Source organism: Pteropus vampyrus, unplaced genomic scaffold, assembly GCF_000151845.1.
Source record: "Pteropus vampyrus isolate Shadow unplaced genomic scaffold, Pvam_2.0 Scaffold10, whole genome shotgun sequence".
NCBI lineage: Eukaryota > Metazoa > Chordata > Mammalia > Chiroptera > Pteropodidae > Pteropus > Pteropus vampyrus.
This window is the reverse complement of record NW_011888791.1, coordinates 6273873-6287219: the sequence shown is the minus strand read 5'-3', so window position 1 is coordinate 6287219 and position 13347 is coordinate 6273873. Positions and strand designations below refer to the sequence as shown.

The 13347-nt window shown below is 30.3% G+C and overlaps 1 protein-coding gene across 1 annotated transcript in view; it reads right to left on the bottom strand.

Moving 5' to 3' along the window:
* Positions 1–13347, bottom strand: part of MDGA2 (MAM domain containing glycosylphosphatidylinositol anchor 2) — an 815380-nt gene that overhangs the window by 167338 nt on the left and 634695 nt on the right. Inside the window, exon 8 of the mRNA XM_023521599.1 lies at positions 8607–8900. Within this exon, the coding sequence (XP_023377367.1) occupies positions 8607–8900 (294 nt within the window). The remainder of the gene's footprint in view (positions 1–8606; positions 8901–13347) is intronic.

Genomic DNA, 13347 nt, shown 5'->3' with positions numbered 1-13347 from the left:
AATGTATATCTTGCTGGAAGGATAGGAAGTCAGGTCTCTCTTGCACAACAGTAGCCTTTGACTTCCTACTTCCTGATTGGTTTCATCATGCACTGACTAAAGTACTTTTTGACATTCAATTTCTTACATGGTTACCTAACTTCTGAAGTGCTTCTGCATTTTTTCCTAACCAGAGACGGACTTCTGCATATTTTATATTCTTAAAAGCATTTCCTACACTAAGTATTTCATCATTAGTATATTTAAAATAAACTGATAAAGTCACAGGCATGTTCATGAGATATATTATTGTAAACCTTTATGTGTAATTTATTTTAATGGTTTATTATTATTACCCTTTTATTTTCATGGAGAAGAGTACAGTATTTAGGAAATGCTTAAAGTCTATATTTGGGAAGAACATAGCTATTTTTGGATGAGAAATAAATCCTTTAACTAAGAAGGATTAAAAGGGCACAAATTTTTTTTATAGCTACACATATATATTTATATATGCATTTATGTTCACTTCCCTTAGAGAATATTTTTCCATAAAGTGATAAAGGGGGAAGGAGAGGAAAAGTACCGAGAAAGAGAGGAAGCATAAATTTTCTTCATTCCAAATACATTTGATTTAATCACATATCTGAAGGTTTTCCAGGGGAAAATATCTTTTTGATGCTATAATCATCCACTTGAATTTCTGTACAACAGAGGTAGGCAGCAGTACTGAGATAAGAGATTACACCATCAACAAACACAAGACTTGGCTGAGTTAACTTGTCAATACTTTTCATCACTCTGTTAAAACTGGCTGGTGCCTATTCCACTTTGCATAGATGCTGAAAATAAAACGTTTAATGAACGATTTGTTTTCTAAACATTAAACTATCATTGTATCTGCATTATGATGTAAATAGAGGGAACCAGGGGAAAAAAATACGCTATTTTCTTTACATAATCCACACACTTGATGAACTGATCCTCTTTCCAGGTAATTGTTGCTCAATTGCTCAGTAATGATATCCTGTCTGTGCTCTACAGTGAGAAGCTCTTTAGAATGGGAGACTTTCTATTTTGACAGCTTTTTTAAATGGTTACCCTGCTATCTTCTCTGGAAGAGTGAGAAAACGGGAAACAAGGAGACTACCCCAGATAACGAGAGCAGTTCAGCTATAGTAAATTCATCCTAAAGATTTTCTGCAAAATAGCATTCCATGAGAAGTTTAATTTTTAAATATTCAGAAGTAATATAAAAATAAAAAGTTTAAATAAATCTGTTTTCAAACAGCTTCATTATAATTTCTTAATAAATCCGCTGGAAAATGAGGTAGGACATTTATATAACATATTCACTTGAAACAAAAATTCTAGAGTTCATTTCATACAGTCTAACTTGTACACCATCTTAAGAAAAAGATCTTAATTACCTGGGGGAAGGGCAAGGTCAGATGGGAGAAAATAGTATAAATATTGTTTTCAAAATATTAAGATTGCCTCATGGTACAGTTGATTAATGTTTCTAATAACAGCGGCAAACAATACAAGAATGGTAGGGTCATTTAATCCAAATAAAGAAACAATGTGTAATAAATGCTGAGTTCTATTTAGTAATCATTAATGTTAAAATATGAAATATGAATGCTTAAAATATTATTTTCTTAGTAAACTTAAAAGCTTTCCTTAACCTACCTTCTAGTCGAGTATATTACAAAGTTTCCTAGTGAGAAAATGAAATTAAGAATGCCTTACCAAGTAGAGTTTTAGCTTTAAGCTTTTCCTCAGTACAGAAGCCCTAAACAGGATCAGTTAATCAAGAAACTACTAATTTGACAAGTGTTGTAATGCTAGAAATATAAGAGTAGCTTCGGCTCATAAAGAGTTTATAGTAGAAATAGATCAACCAGCTTTAGAAAAAACAGTAAAATAAAGTGTAGGAGGAATGATGTATAAGAAAATGGATTCTTTACATTAAAATATATCAAAACTTATATATTAAAATGATAATCATAATAATTTGCATTTTATGCTATATGATAAACAACATTCTAGTTACTTTGCAAATTTATTTTAAATAAATATTAGTTGAAAAATGGCAAACATTTTTTCTTTTGGAAATAAAAAAACAACCTAAAGCTCAGAGAAATTAAGATATTTGCCAAGGGCCATATATATATAATATTTAATTAAGTAAGGAGGCCATTGGACTGAGGTGGTTCTAATGCTATGGCATTCTACCTAAGCAAACCCAAATCTAAACTGGTAAATGACTCAAGGTTATAAAACTGAAACTTAAGGACAACCAATCAAAAATGGCCAGCTAGGCTATAGACAATAGCCAATCTGAAGTTTCCTTACTTAGTTTGCTTCTGCCTTGTCTCAATAAAAGTCTCTCCCTGAGCTCCTATCGGTGGAGCACTCCTAACCACTTCCGATTTGGCACTGTCCTCTTAGAAGGGAATTTTGCTCAAATAAACTTAAAAATTTTAATTTGCCTCAGTTTATCTTTTAACAATAGTAATAAGTGATAAAAATTAGGATTCTCTGATTCAAAAAATAGTCTTCAAATGAATGCTCTCTTCATAGTTATCATCCTTATAGAAGCAGTGATTATATACTATGTTGAAAATAACCTTGAACTTACCACCTATGTTTCCGATGTAGTCTTTAGAATAACTTCAAATGTAAGTTTTTTTACTTTTGAGGTGAATTTATATTATGAAAGCAAACCAAAGTCTGTTAGAATCAAGTCATTTGGTGAAAAAAAGTGAATCCAATTGTATCAAAGTTTGTTGTGAAAATCATACAATGATTAGAAATATTCCTTTGTGCTACTTAAACAAATTCCATGGTCAATATTACAAGAGAGTTTTGAGAAAGGCCATGATGAAATAATAACCAATGATTTTGAAAAAAAGTGTATCATCGAATATGTATATTCAAAAAAAGTTTTACTTTCAAGTTCTAAAATGTTTTGTGCAGACTAAACGGCAGTGTCTACAGTATCAAAGAGGACCATTCTCAGTCAGGAAGATGCTTCCTAAAGAGGTGGGACTTAGCCAGAACTTAAAAGGTGAAAAGCAGATGAAGGATTGTTGGGAAAAGCAGAATGGAGAAATGGGAGCCTGACTACAGAGGCAACACCAAATTACCATGATTACGAGACTGAGAAGGGATGGACTGAATTACTATGGAGAATAGGAAATAACTAGGGCTTTCCAGGCTACAGAGATGAAGCCATTTTATTGTTCTGATAATAAGTTAAAATTCTTGTCACTTATAAATTCCTTTGGATAGTCTTTAACTTCTTCCTGTGTGTATACGACAAACAGTTCCCTTATTTCCTCTTTTATCAATAGTTACATTGTCTTTTATATTAACTTTAGATTTATCTCTAGTCACACTAATATTTTCAAAGCAATTTTGCGTTTTAAAAAATTAAAAAAGTAGTTATATTTGCTCAATGCAGTCATTCTACATATCTTAACACTACAAAAAAATTAGTAATTTGTCGAACAATAATGAACATATATGTTATAGTACATTCCAATATATTTTTAATAATGTTTTCTTTATAAGGTCCATGATACTCTGCTTTGGTTGAATATTCATTTTGATTGAAAGTAATCAACATGCATTTTTCACTAGATTTCTTGAGAGAAAGAGCAATAAATCCTTGATCTGTGGCTCCCTTCTCTTCACCTGATTTTGTCTTGATTTAGAAACAGGTGAAGAACATGAAAATATAAATTTAAGTGGTATATGAGATCTCATTTGGAGATGGCTGAAAGATTGTTACTTAATATAATTTAACATCATCATCAGTGTTTGATTTTTAGTGTATATTTTATACTCCAAAACAGAATATCTTTAATTGTAGGTACAACTGTTATATTTTTAATGAAGCTTTAATAGAAGTATATATCTTCTCCAAATGATTTTTAAAGAAACATATTCAAATTATACTTACTTTACTAAAATATTTTATTAGTGCTTTGAGTGAAATCTTTTAAAAAAACAACTTTTATTAAAATAAAATAATATAGTTTATGAAATTAAAATTATAGCATATACTACTATGTGTATATACTACACAAATAAATATAAGAAAAAAACAATTTCTTTTAGGAGGGCAATAGGCATATATCTTAGTTTCTTCTTTAATATATATATTTGAATATATTCATCCAATATTATTTTTATTTAATCAATATTCAAATGTTGTACTCCAATGGATAAATTTAAAAATCACATTTATTACCGTTATTTTATTTAGAAAATTGTTCTAGTTTTGTTCAATAAGCTCTATACATACTATGATTTCCCTTCAAATGATATTGAAGGGAAGCAGAATATGCCACCCCAAAATGTACAACTTGGACAAGTGGATTATTTTGAACTGGAAGCAATCAAGATCCAGCAGACCAAGGAAAACTTTACTTCTTTTTACCTACCTAAAAGAATTGAAATAGGAGGCCTGGCCCAGAGGGAAAGCTCTTACAAAAGATAACATTTTTTTGAATGACCTATCTGTATCACAGGGCAAATATCTAATTATCAAACATCTGGTTTAATCACCACTCCCCGTTTGAAACTCCAGAGCCCTATCCCATTCCTTAGCTGAGGATGGCATATAAGCCTCAACTGCCCTACTTGCCTTTTGGTCTCCTACTTACTTTTAAGGAGCTTCTGTATATATGAAATTAAAATGTTATTTTCATGTAATTTGTATTATGTCAATTTAATTATTAGACCTACCAAAGAAGCTATAAGGGTATAAGGAAAAATTTCCTCCTTAACATTCTGAATCAATTATTTATTTATTTATTTATTTATTTATTTATTTATTTTATTTTCAGTGATTCATTTTAATGAGCCTAAAGTTAACAAAAGAATTGTTTTATAGTTTCAAAAACACGTGAATAAAATTAAGTGATGGTGGGAAATTCAAAAGTCTGTTATTAAAACTACAACGTACTTTGCAGTTTCATCTAGTAATTAAAAAATAGATTAATTTTAAACCATTATTTTTCAAAATATATTTACAACTTCTTATTCTGGTCCTTATCATTTTTGGTAATTAGTAATTTTAGAAGTTAAAAATATTATAAAATAAATCTGCTTTCTAGGAATGAGCAATGTGCACAAGAATTTAATAATTTAAATGATTTCATTTTGATGATTAAGGTATGCTGGAAAGGATATAGAATGGTATAAAATACCTCTAGGCTTCTTTCACTTGTTAAATCACTCATTTTAAGAATAGGCAAATTAATTGGAGATAAAAAAATAATTTTAAAAGTTTTAATAAAACAATTGCTTTACAATTTTAATACAAAATTAACTAAGAACAAATCTCATTAGGAGATTTTGAATATTAAACTAAATGGACCATTCCATTATTTATATATTATCGAAATACATGCACTATGTATATTTAGGCCTTTACAATCTACATTCATCAAAGTCCTATATAAAATTATTTTTGTGTTTTTTTAATCCTTTTGATTTGTTATCGTTTAATGGAATACAAGTAAAATTAAACAAGGGAAGGAAAACGGGTGCTTGGAAATGACAGATTTTTTTTTATTTATTATGACCATCTCTTTTTCATTATTTATATTTCAAAACAAATATATGTGTGTGTGTTCACATGTATAAAATAGACTGTCCTAGAATTTGTTGATGTAATAAACATTTTCAAGAAAAGAGATTTCAATAAAATATAGAGTTCAAGTCCTGAAAACTGTGTTCTGTAATGATTAAAGTAATTTGATATCTCCCTTTATACACTCAGGCACTTTCAGCTATCAAACTATATATAGCAAATCCTCAGACACTCCTAAACCTAAATAATAAAAACCAGTCATGCAAGAAGCAAGAGGTATGCAATATAAAGACAGACGCAGACAGATAGATGATAGATGATAGATAGATAGATATAAATATACAGATCTATATAGTCTTATTTCATTTGTTATAACTCACATTTACTCAACACATTTACTGAATAGTTATAAGATATATTAGGCTGAGAATACAAAGTATATAAAACATGGCTTGTTTTGATGTAACTGATAACTAATTGTTGAGGGTGATATAAACACATGTACATGCACGTATGTATATATGTAAGCAGGTATGTATATGTGCATGTATATGTGTATGAAATAATAACATATTCTATATAAGTACTTCTTATACGTAGCATGGCTAGCCAAATTAAGGATAAATACCTATTATTTTTCATATTTTTAAGAAATCACTATAAACATTAGAATGTTTATTATTTAAAAAATATTATCAGGACCTCTGCCTTATTTTTTTTGCAGAAATAAGTCTTAGGTAGACATGTCTGGCCTTAGGTAGGCTGGACTGCTAGCAGAGATTATGTGCCTGGAAAAATGAATATTTGATTCACTCAGAAATATTCTGGAGTTGTTTCCAGTTATTCGTACCTGGCAAATGCTCAGACACATAACCAGATTTTTCAGAAGAGTTGGAAAGACACGAAAGGGAGCTTTTTGAAAGACACGATGGCATCCTCACGTGACACTCGCAAGACTGCTAGCATCCAGCTGCCTTCCTGGGCAGGCCATGGAAGCTTGCCTCTGAGAGGAAGTGTTGTTAGACTATACCGCCTTGCTCACAAAGTCAACTTGGGATACAAATCTTTAACCTACATTAAATGAACTTTGCCTATATCTATTGGTGTCTTTCAGTCAATCATATCTTTGTGACACAAGAGAAAACATGCTAGGATTTATCTTCATCTACTTTTATAGGATTGAATTTTAAAATCCTGTGCAGAACTTGACATTTTTTATGGTACTTACTAAGACGGAAAAAAAAAAAAAAAGGAAATTTAATGCACCGATAGAATTCTGGACATTAGTATTTTCTATGGAAATTAGACATCTTGATTCTTGAAACTTTAATTCAAAATTCCCTAGAATCACTGGGTTCCACAGCTTTTATTTGTATCAGAGATTCCTCAAAGAGATATGAGCAGAGTGAAAACTAATTACTCTAATAGCTTTAGGAACACTGAAGTTTTGTGCATAACTCTGGAGGAAGCACAGAATCTTGGGATTATCAACAAGAATGAAGTTTTGCAAATTTTATCAATTTCCTCTGTAGTCACTTGAGAGTGTTACTTATATTTTGGAGAACTGAGAAGAGGTTTCTCTTTCATAATTTTTTTTTCTTTCTGAAACCTGTTTTCCATGAACCTCCTACGTATGAGCTTATTGTCATGGGCATAAAAGGTCAGTGAGAGGAAAAAGCAATACTGAACTGCTGAATGGAACCTGTCATCTAAAAGCTGAATTATTTGGAGAAAAAACTTGTACTTAGTCAGAAACTAGCCAAGGTACTTGACACATATCAGTTTGCATATTTATAGAAGTTTCTAGAGAATAGGGACAAGCGATGATTAAGCAAGCACGCAGAACTTAGCTCCCCATCCCACCACTCGCTTACCTCATAAATGCATTTATTGTTATCAGTTTCAAACATAATCCTTCTATACATCAATTATTCTTTCAAATTTAAAGTCAGTTAGCCCAATCTGCCAGTGTCCTTAATTCTAATATAAAAATAAACATTTTGGGATTAAATTCTAGTTTTCATTTTCTGAGTTACAAAAGAACCACAGAAAGAAAACAATATTGTTGTTTATTGAAGTGTATAGTTTCATCTAATTCATTATTTTTTTGAAGACTTTGCCACTGTGTATTTAACAAATAGTACATCAGTTAAAATTTACATCAGCACTAATGGAGTTTGAACAGACTGTGTTTAGGTTGCTTTCTCTTTCAGCAATATCCACACCAACTGCAATCTAAATGATCAAGGCATTCTCTAATAATCCAACACCAGTGACATTGTTAAACTTCTTAAATTTATGAATTTAATTACTTTTAATAGTAAAAGCAAATACAAAGCATACAATGCCTGTAATATTTTTTAGAACTTAATAATGATTTCCATAAAAATAGTTAAAGTATCTATCATAATTAAATATCACAATTCAACAATCACCTGTTAAGAAAGTCTAGCAAAAATTTAATACCTAATATTTGCCTGAATTATCTCAATATAGATAATTATGCAATCTGTTCTTATAACTTCAAATATGCAAACATAGCATTTCAATGATTAGTTCTCCAAAATTTAAACAAAAGGATTCCTTGAAATTGGTAGATAAATTGGACAAAGGGCACATAATTTTCTGAAGTAGAAACATGAACTGAGAAAACAAAATAGTATAATAATCTAAATTAGCAATGACTTCCAGTCTCCAATTTGCTTCATTGCACATGGCCAGTTTTCAACCATTAGATTTGTTGATTTTTTTGGCATTAACCAAGCACATAACACCATTATAATCATCACACACACACACACACACACACACACACACACACACCACAAATACAATTCTTTTCTATTAGCTCAGGTAATAGGCAGATTTAGGGAAAATTAAAGTTTAAATTGGGTATAATGTACAAATATTTTATCCTAATCCAATTCCAAAAATCACCTAATTTTACTAATAGGATAATTGTATTATTTCTCCCCTTGACTTCCAGAAGAAATACATTAAAAAAATATATTTTACTTACACTGTACGATGAGCTGCACCAAAGCTTCTCTTGGCTTCACATTAAATCCATTGTACTGGCTGGTCTGACATCTGTACATTCCTGACATTTCCCTAGATACATTCACAATCCTCAGTGTTCCATCATAGCTCTCCATCTGCATTGACCCATCAGGCATTGCAACCTCTTTATCCGCTCTAGACCAAAGGATGATGGGTTTAGGTTTTCCAGTTACTTGACACTGCAGTTCTATTGTGTCTCCTTCTCTGGTGACCAAAGGTGATTTTTCCTGTGGAACAGTCAGATTGGGTGGAACTTGAAATGGGAAAAAGAAAATTTTTCAAGGTTAGTATAAACTGGAAAATCATACTCAAACACAGAAAATCATAAGGAAACAATTTCTGCTGGTTGAAGATGTGTGACAATTCAGATGACAATAATTATAGAGATCTTGGGAATAAGTGGAAAATTATCCTCACTTGAACAATTCTGAATTGTTTTTATAGAACTCTCTTGAATGACATCTTCGAACTTCAGCAAAATAAATAAAGCATTAAAGTGAATGGTTAACATAAGAACAATTTATACAATGACTTGTCATTATCAGCCATTAACTGGGTCTTTAACATCTGCATTTGACATAAGAGTGATTCTGCTTGCTGAGAGCTGGATTAGCTTTTCAGTCTTCTGCTTCCTATGCTGTTATTTCTTACCCAAGAATGCTATACCAAAGGGTCAAAGAGACAAAGTCGACTTAGCAGGCATAGTAGTAGTTTGAAAGGGAAAAAGAACGTTTGTTATAAAATTAGAAATTTCACTCTGGTTTAGAAACTATTGCCAAATTGCTAAGGTTTTCTCTCTAGTGGAAATGAGATGAAACTGACTGCAATGCCACACTCTGACAATGCACTGTATTCTTGTTTTTTGAATTTGTAATGTTTTTTTGACATTTGAATTCCATGTAATTTCACTTTAAGACATTTTGAGATCACTGCAAATAGTTTGTCATGTTGTTGCCACTATTTCTGTAAAATTAATCTTATGCGAATTTTCAAAAATATATTTCAATAAGAATTGTAATTTTCTTGTTAAGCTAATTTCTGATTTTACTGAAGATATTGATGAGAAAATTAGGTTGAAACTTACTTTATTGTGCTGGTGTATATATATACATATATATGTTATGATTTACAGAAAACATGAAGTAACAAGAGGCAAGTACTACCCAATGACTTTTCTTATAAATAATATCACCTGTTCTTTTGGAAGACTTTTATTTCTTATACAATGTATATGAATTCAAATGTATTTATGCGATAGAATATCTTTCAAAAAGCACAGGCTAAATTAGAATGCCAGAATATGAATAAATAGAAATATATATTAATAATTCCATTCTTCTGATAAATGTAACATGCCCCCTTTGGAGAGTACTGCATATGATTGAAAAGGCAAAGGTTTTATTCTCTCTTCTAGCATTACTGTGCTTCAGTGCCCAGAAACAAAAACAAACTTAATTATTTCTCAACTAATGTTGAAACGTTGTTTCTCTTATTACACATAGGAACGAAATAAATTCAAATCAAAAGTGATATGAGCATTACCTTAGTATTTAAGTATCTTTATGTATACTTTTTCATTTAATTCCTTCATTTACTTATTTTTTTAAAAAAGTAGTTAAATAATGTATAGCATCTCAGAAATTAGAAAATATAAAACATTAAAACATTAATCACCACCTTCTTGAAGTAGATATATACATTTTAGGAATTGCTATGATAAATCACATGTTTTAAAATGGCTGCATTTAAAAACTCTACATGATTAAATAATTTGATTAAATAATTCATTCTTGAAAATATAAACAATTACATGATTTCGTTAAATAATTTATTCTTTTAGAAGTGAATCATGAGGGATTGATGCAATTCTAAGCAGCATCTTCCAACAATAAGATCAAAAAGAAGCTTCAATATTTACTCACACTGCATGAGAAATTACACATAATAACAGCAATAATCTCAGCAGTTAATATTAATTATGCTCTTACTATGTGACAGGGATAGTTAAGGATTTTACAATTTCATTTAATCCCTTGATAATCCTAAGGATCAAATATTTAATATTAGAATTTAACAAACGAAAACATTGAGATTAAGAGAGAATAAATACTTTGATTTGAACAAAATTTAAAATTATGCCAATTTCTAATAGGTGGGCAATGTAGAAACATGACCCTTGAAGCAGGCTCCAGTAAACTACAGTGTCTGAAATGAATAATTTAAGTTAGCACTGTACTCCTGCTCACAACTGTTCTGCAACTATGAACAAACTGGACAAATTTCCCCTGCCCATCTCTTGTACACTTTCCCAGGGACGATAAAAAAGGGTCAAGATAGAAATGTAGGGGAATAACTGACGCATATTCTGCAAATTACCTTATCTATCTATCTTATATGTCGATATCTATCTTAAATATCTATATCTATCTATATTAGAATACTTTTTATATACAAGCCAAAACTACTTTCAAGATATACCAATTCAAATAAATATCCCAATATTGATAAATATATATGAAATGAATTAAAAGAAATTGTAAATTAAGAGATTACTTCATGGAGTGTTCTTATATGAAATCTTCCATCCTCATTTCTTCCAAAAATAAGCCACATGACTTTGACCAAGATTAACTGGTCTGAGTATTAATTTCTTCATTTTTGAAACTAAGAATTTATATTTTATGAGCTCCAAGATTATTAATGTTCTGACTACAGGAACAAACAGTAAAAAGTTAAAAATAGAAGTGATGCTAAGTGAAAGTATTAATTTCCTGACTTCATAAGATAAATATACAAAGATTTTATTACATTAGGCCATTCAAATACACACATAGATCCTCGACTAGCTATATATTATTTGAGTTTATCATGCTAAATAGTTCAAAGTCCCTTTGTAAATTTGTTATTCATTTAGATACACTTTCCTTTCTATGTAACCAAAATTACAGAAATGTATACCTCATTTTTAATCTAGGTAACTTAACAATTTTTAAAAAATAAATTAGCTCAGTTTTCACTAAATAGCAAAGCCTAAATAAAATATGGTTTATTTTAATCTCTTCTATAGTCCTTTTAAATCTTGAAATTGGAGTTAATCCTTTTTTTGCAACTTTCTCGACCAAGAAGACCTTATAAATTCTCAAAGATTTTATAGGCTTCTCTCTCTCTAGCCACATTAAATTTCCTATTCTCTGGAATTCTATACTCAACTCTTAATTATTACTATACCTTTTCTGTTAGGCGATCTCATTTGTTCTTAAAAATTTATCTGTTTTGTTTGTTGATAATACGAATTCTAACTTTATCCCAAGGCTCTTCCAGTTTATAACTGCAGCCTATTTCTATATTCCAAGTCTTTCAAATCACCATACCTCAACGCCATTTATGTCTTGACTTAGTTGATAGCTAATTATTAACACAACTCATCTGCTAATTAAAAACCATAGAGTTTTCTTTGTTTTACCATTTCCTTTTTCTCACCACTTCCTATCAGCTGCTTTGGTATCTCTTTCAAAAATGCTTCTCATATCTGTCTATTTCTTTTCATGGCTACAAGTAGATTTCTTTGTAGTAGTCATCATTTTCTCTTCTTGTGACAGTGTACCAGTCTAATTCTTCCAGGCCTCCTGCTACCCTGTCATAAGTTTTACCATTATAAATGCCACTTTATTAATGTCACTATGAAACTACAAACCTCAATGAGAACGCTAATCATAACACTACTTTAATTTAAAAACAAAAAAGTCCAAAACAGCCTGATGGATGTGTTAAATAAACAATGGTACAGTCACACAATAGAATATGATGCAGCCTTTTAAATGATGACATAGTAGACCTACATTTATTGATAAAGATATTTATATTTTTAAGCAAGAAAAGCAAGCTAGAAAATAGTATGAATACCTATATCACTATTAATAAGTGAGTAAAACATATTACTGAGCAGACAGCTCCTTGAAAGCACAGAGTGTCTTACTCTAAAGTCTGGTGCCCTGCTTTCCTGCTTGGCATAGGCCAGGAAGCCATGAAATAATTGAGAAAGGAAGGGAGGTAGAAAGAGAGAGAAAGATAAGGAGGTAAGAAGGTAAAAATCTATGACTATAATAGAAATAAATATAATAGATAAAAATCATGAACATTTTAGAATAAAAGTGATAAATAACAATCAATTGTAGTAATTGTATAATTAGCCCATACAAATAGCAGACTCTCTTGCAAAATATATCATTAATATAAATTTCAGATGCACATCTTGAGATGTGTGCGGGTGTATGAGAGAGTTAAGAGAGTCAGTTTTACTATTCTTTCTCTTTTCATTTAAAGATTTGGATAGAAAAGCTATAAAAAAAAAAATACAGGAAGAGCCAGTTTATGGACATGCTATTTAACTTTGTCATATAATGTTTTTATGCCCTTTCTCTAATCAATTAAATTAGTTTTTAATGTTAAATATCACAACAAAAACATCAAATTTAGTAGAAAATTTTGAAATGTCTGCATTTTGTGAGGTCCACATGTATTCATAATGTACTTGCTAAAAAATGTCCCTGCTGATAAAAACACAAAGATACATTTTCTGATATATAGTCTATAACTGCCTTTACTTTGATTTTTCTTATCTGCAATGCTACTGTTGGAGATGCTGTAATTGAAAAACCTAAAAAAAACATGATATGACACCAAAGTTTATCATTCCAAAC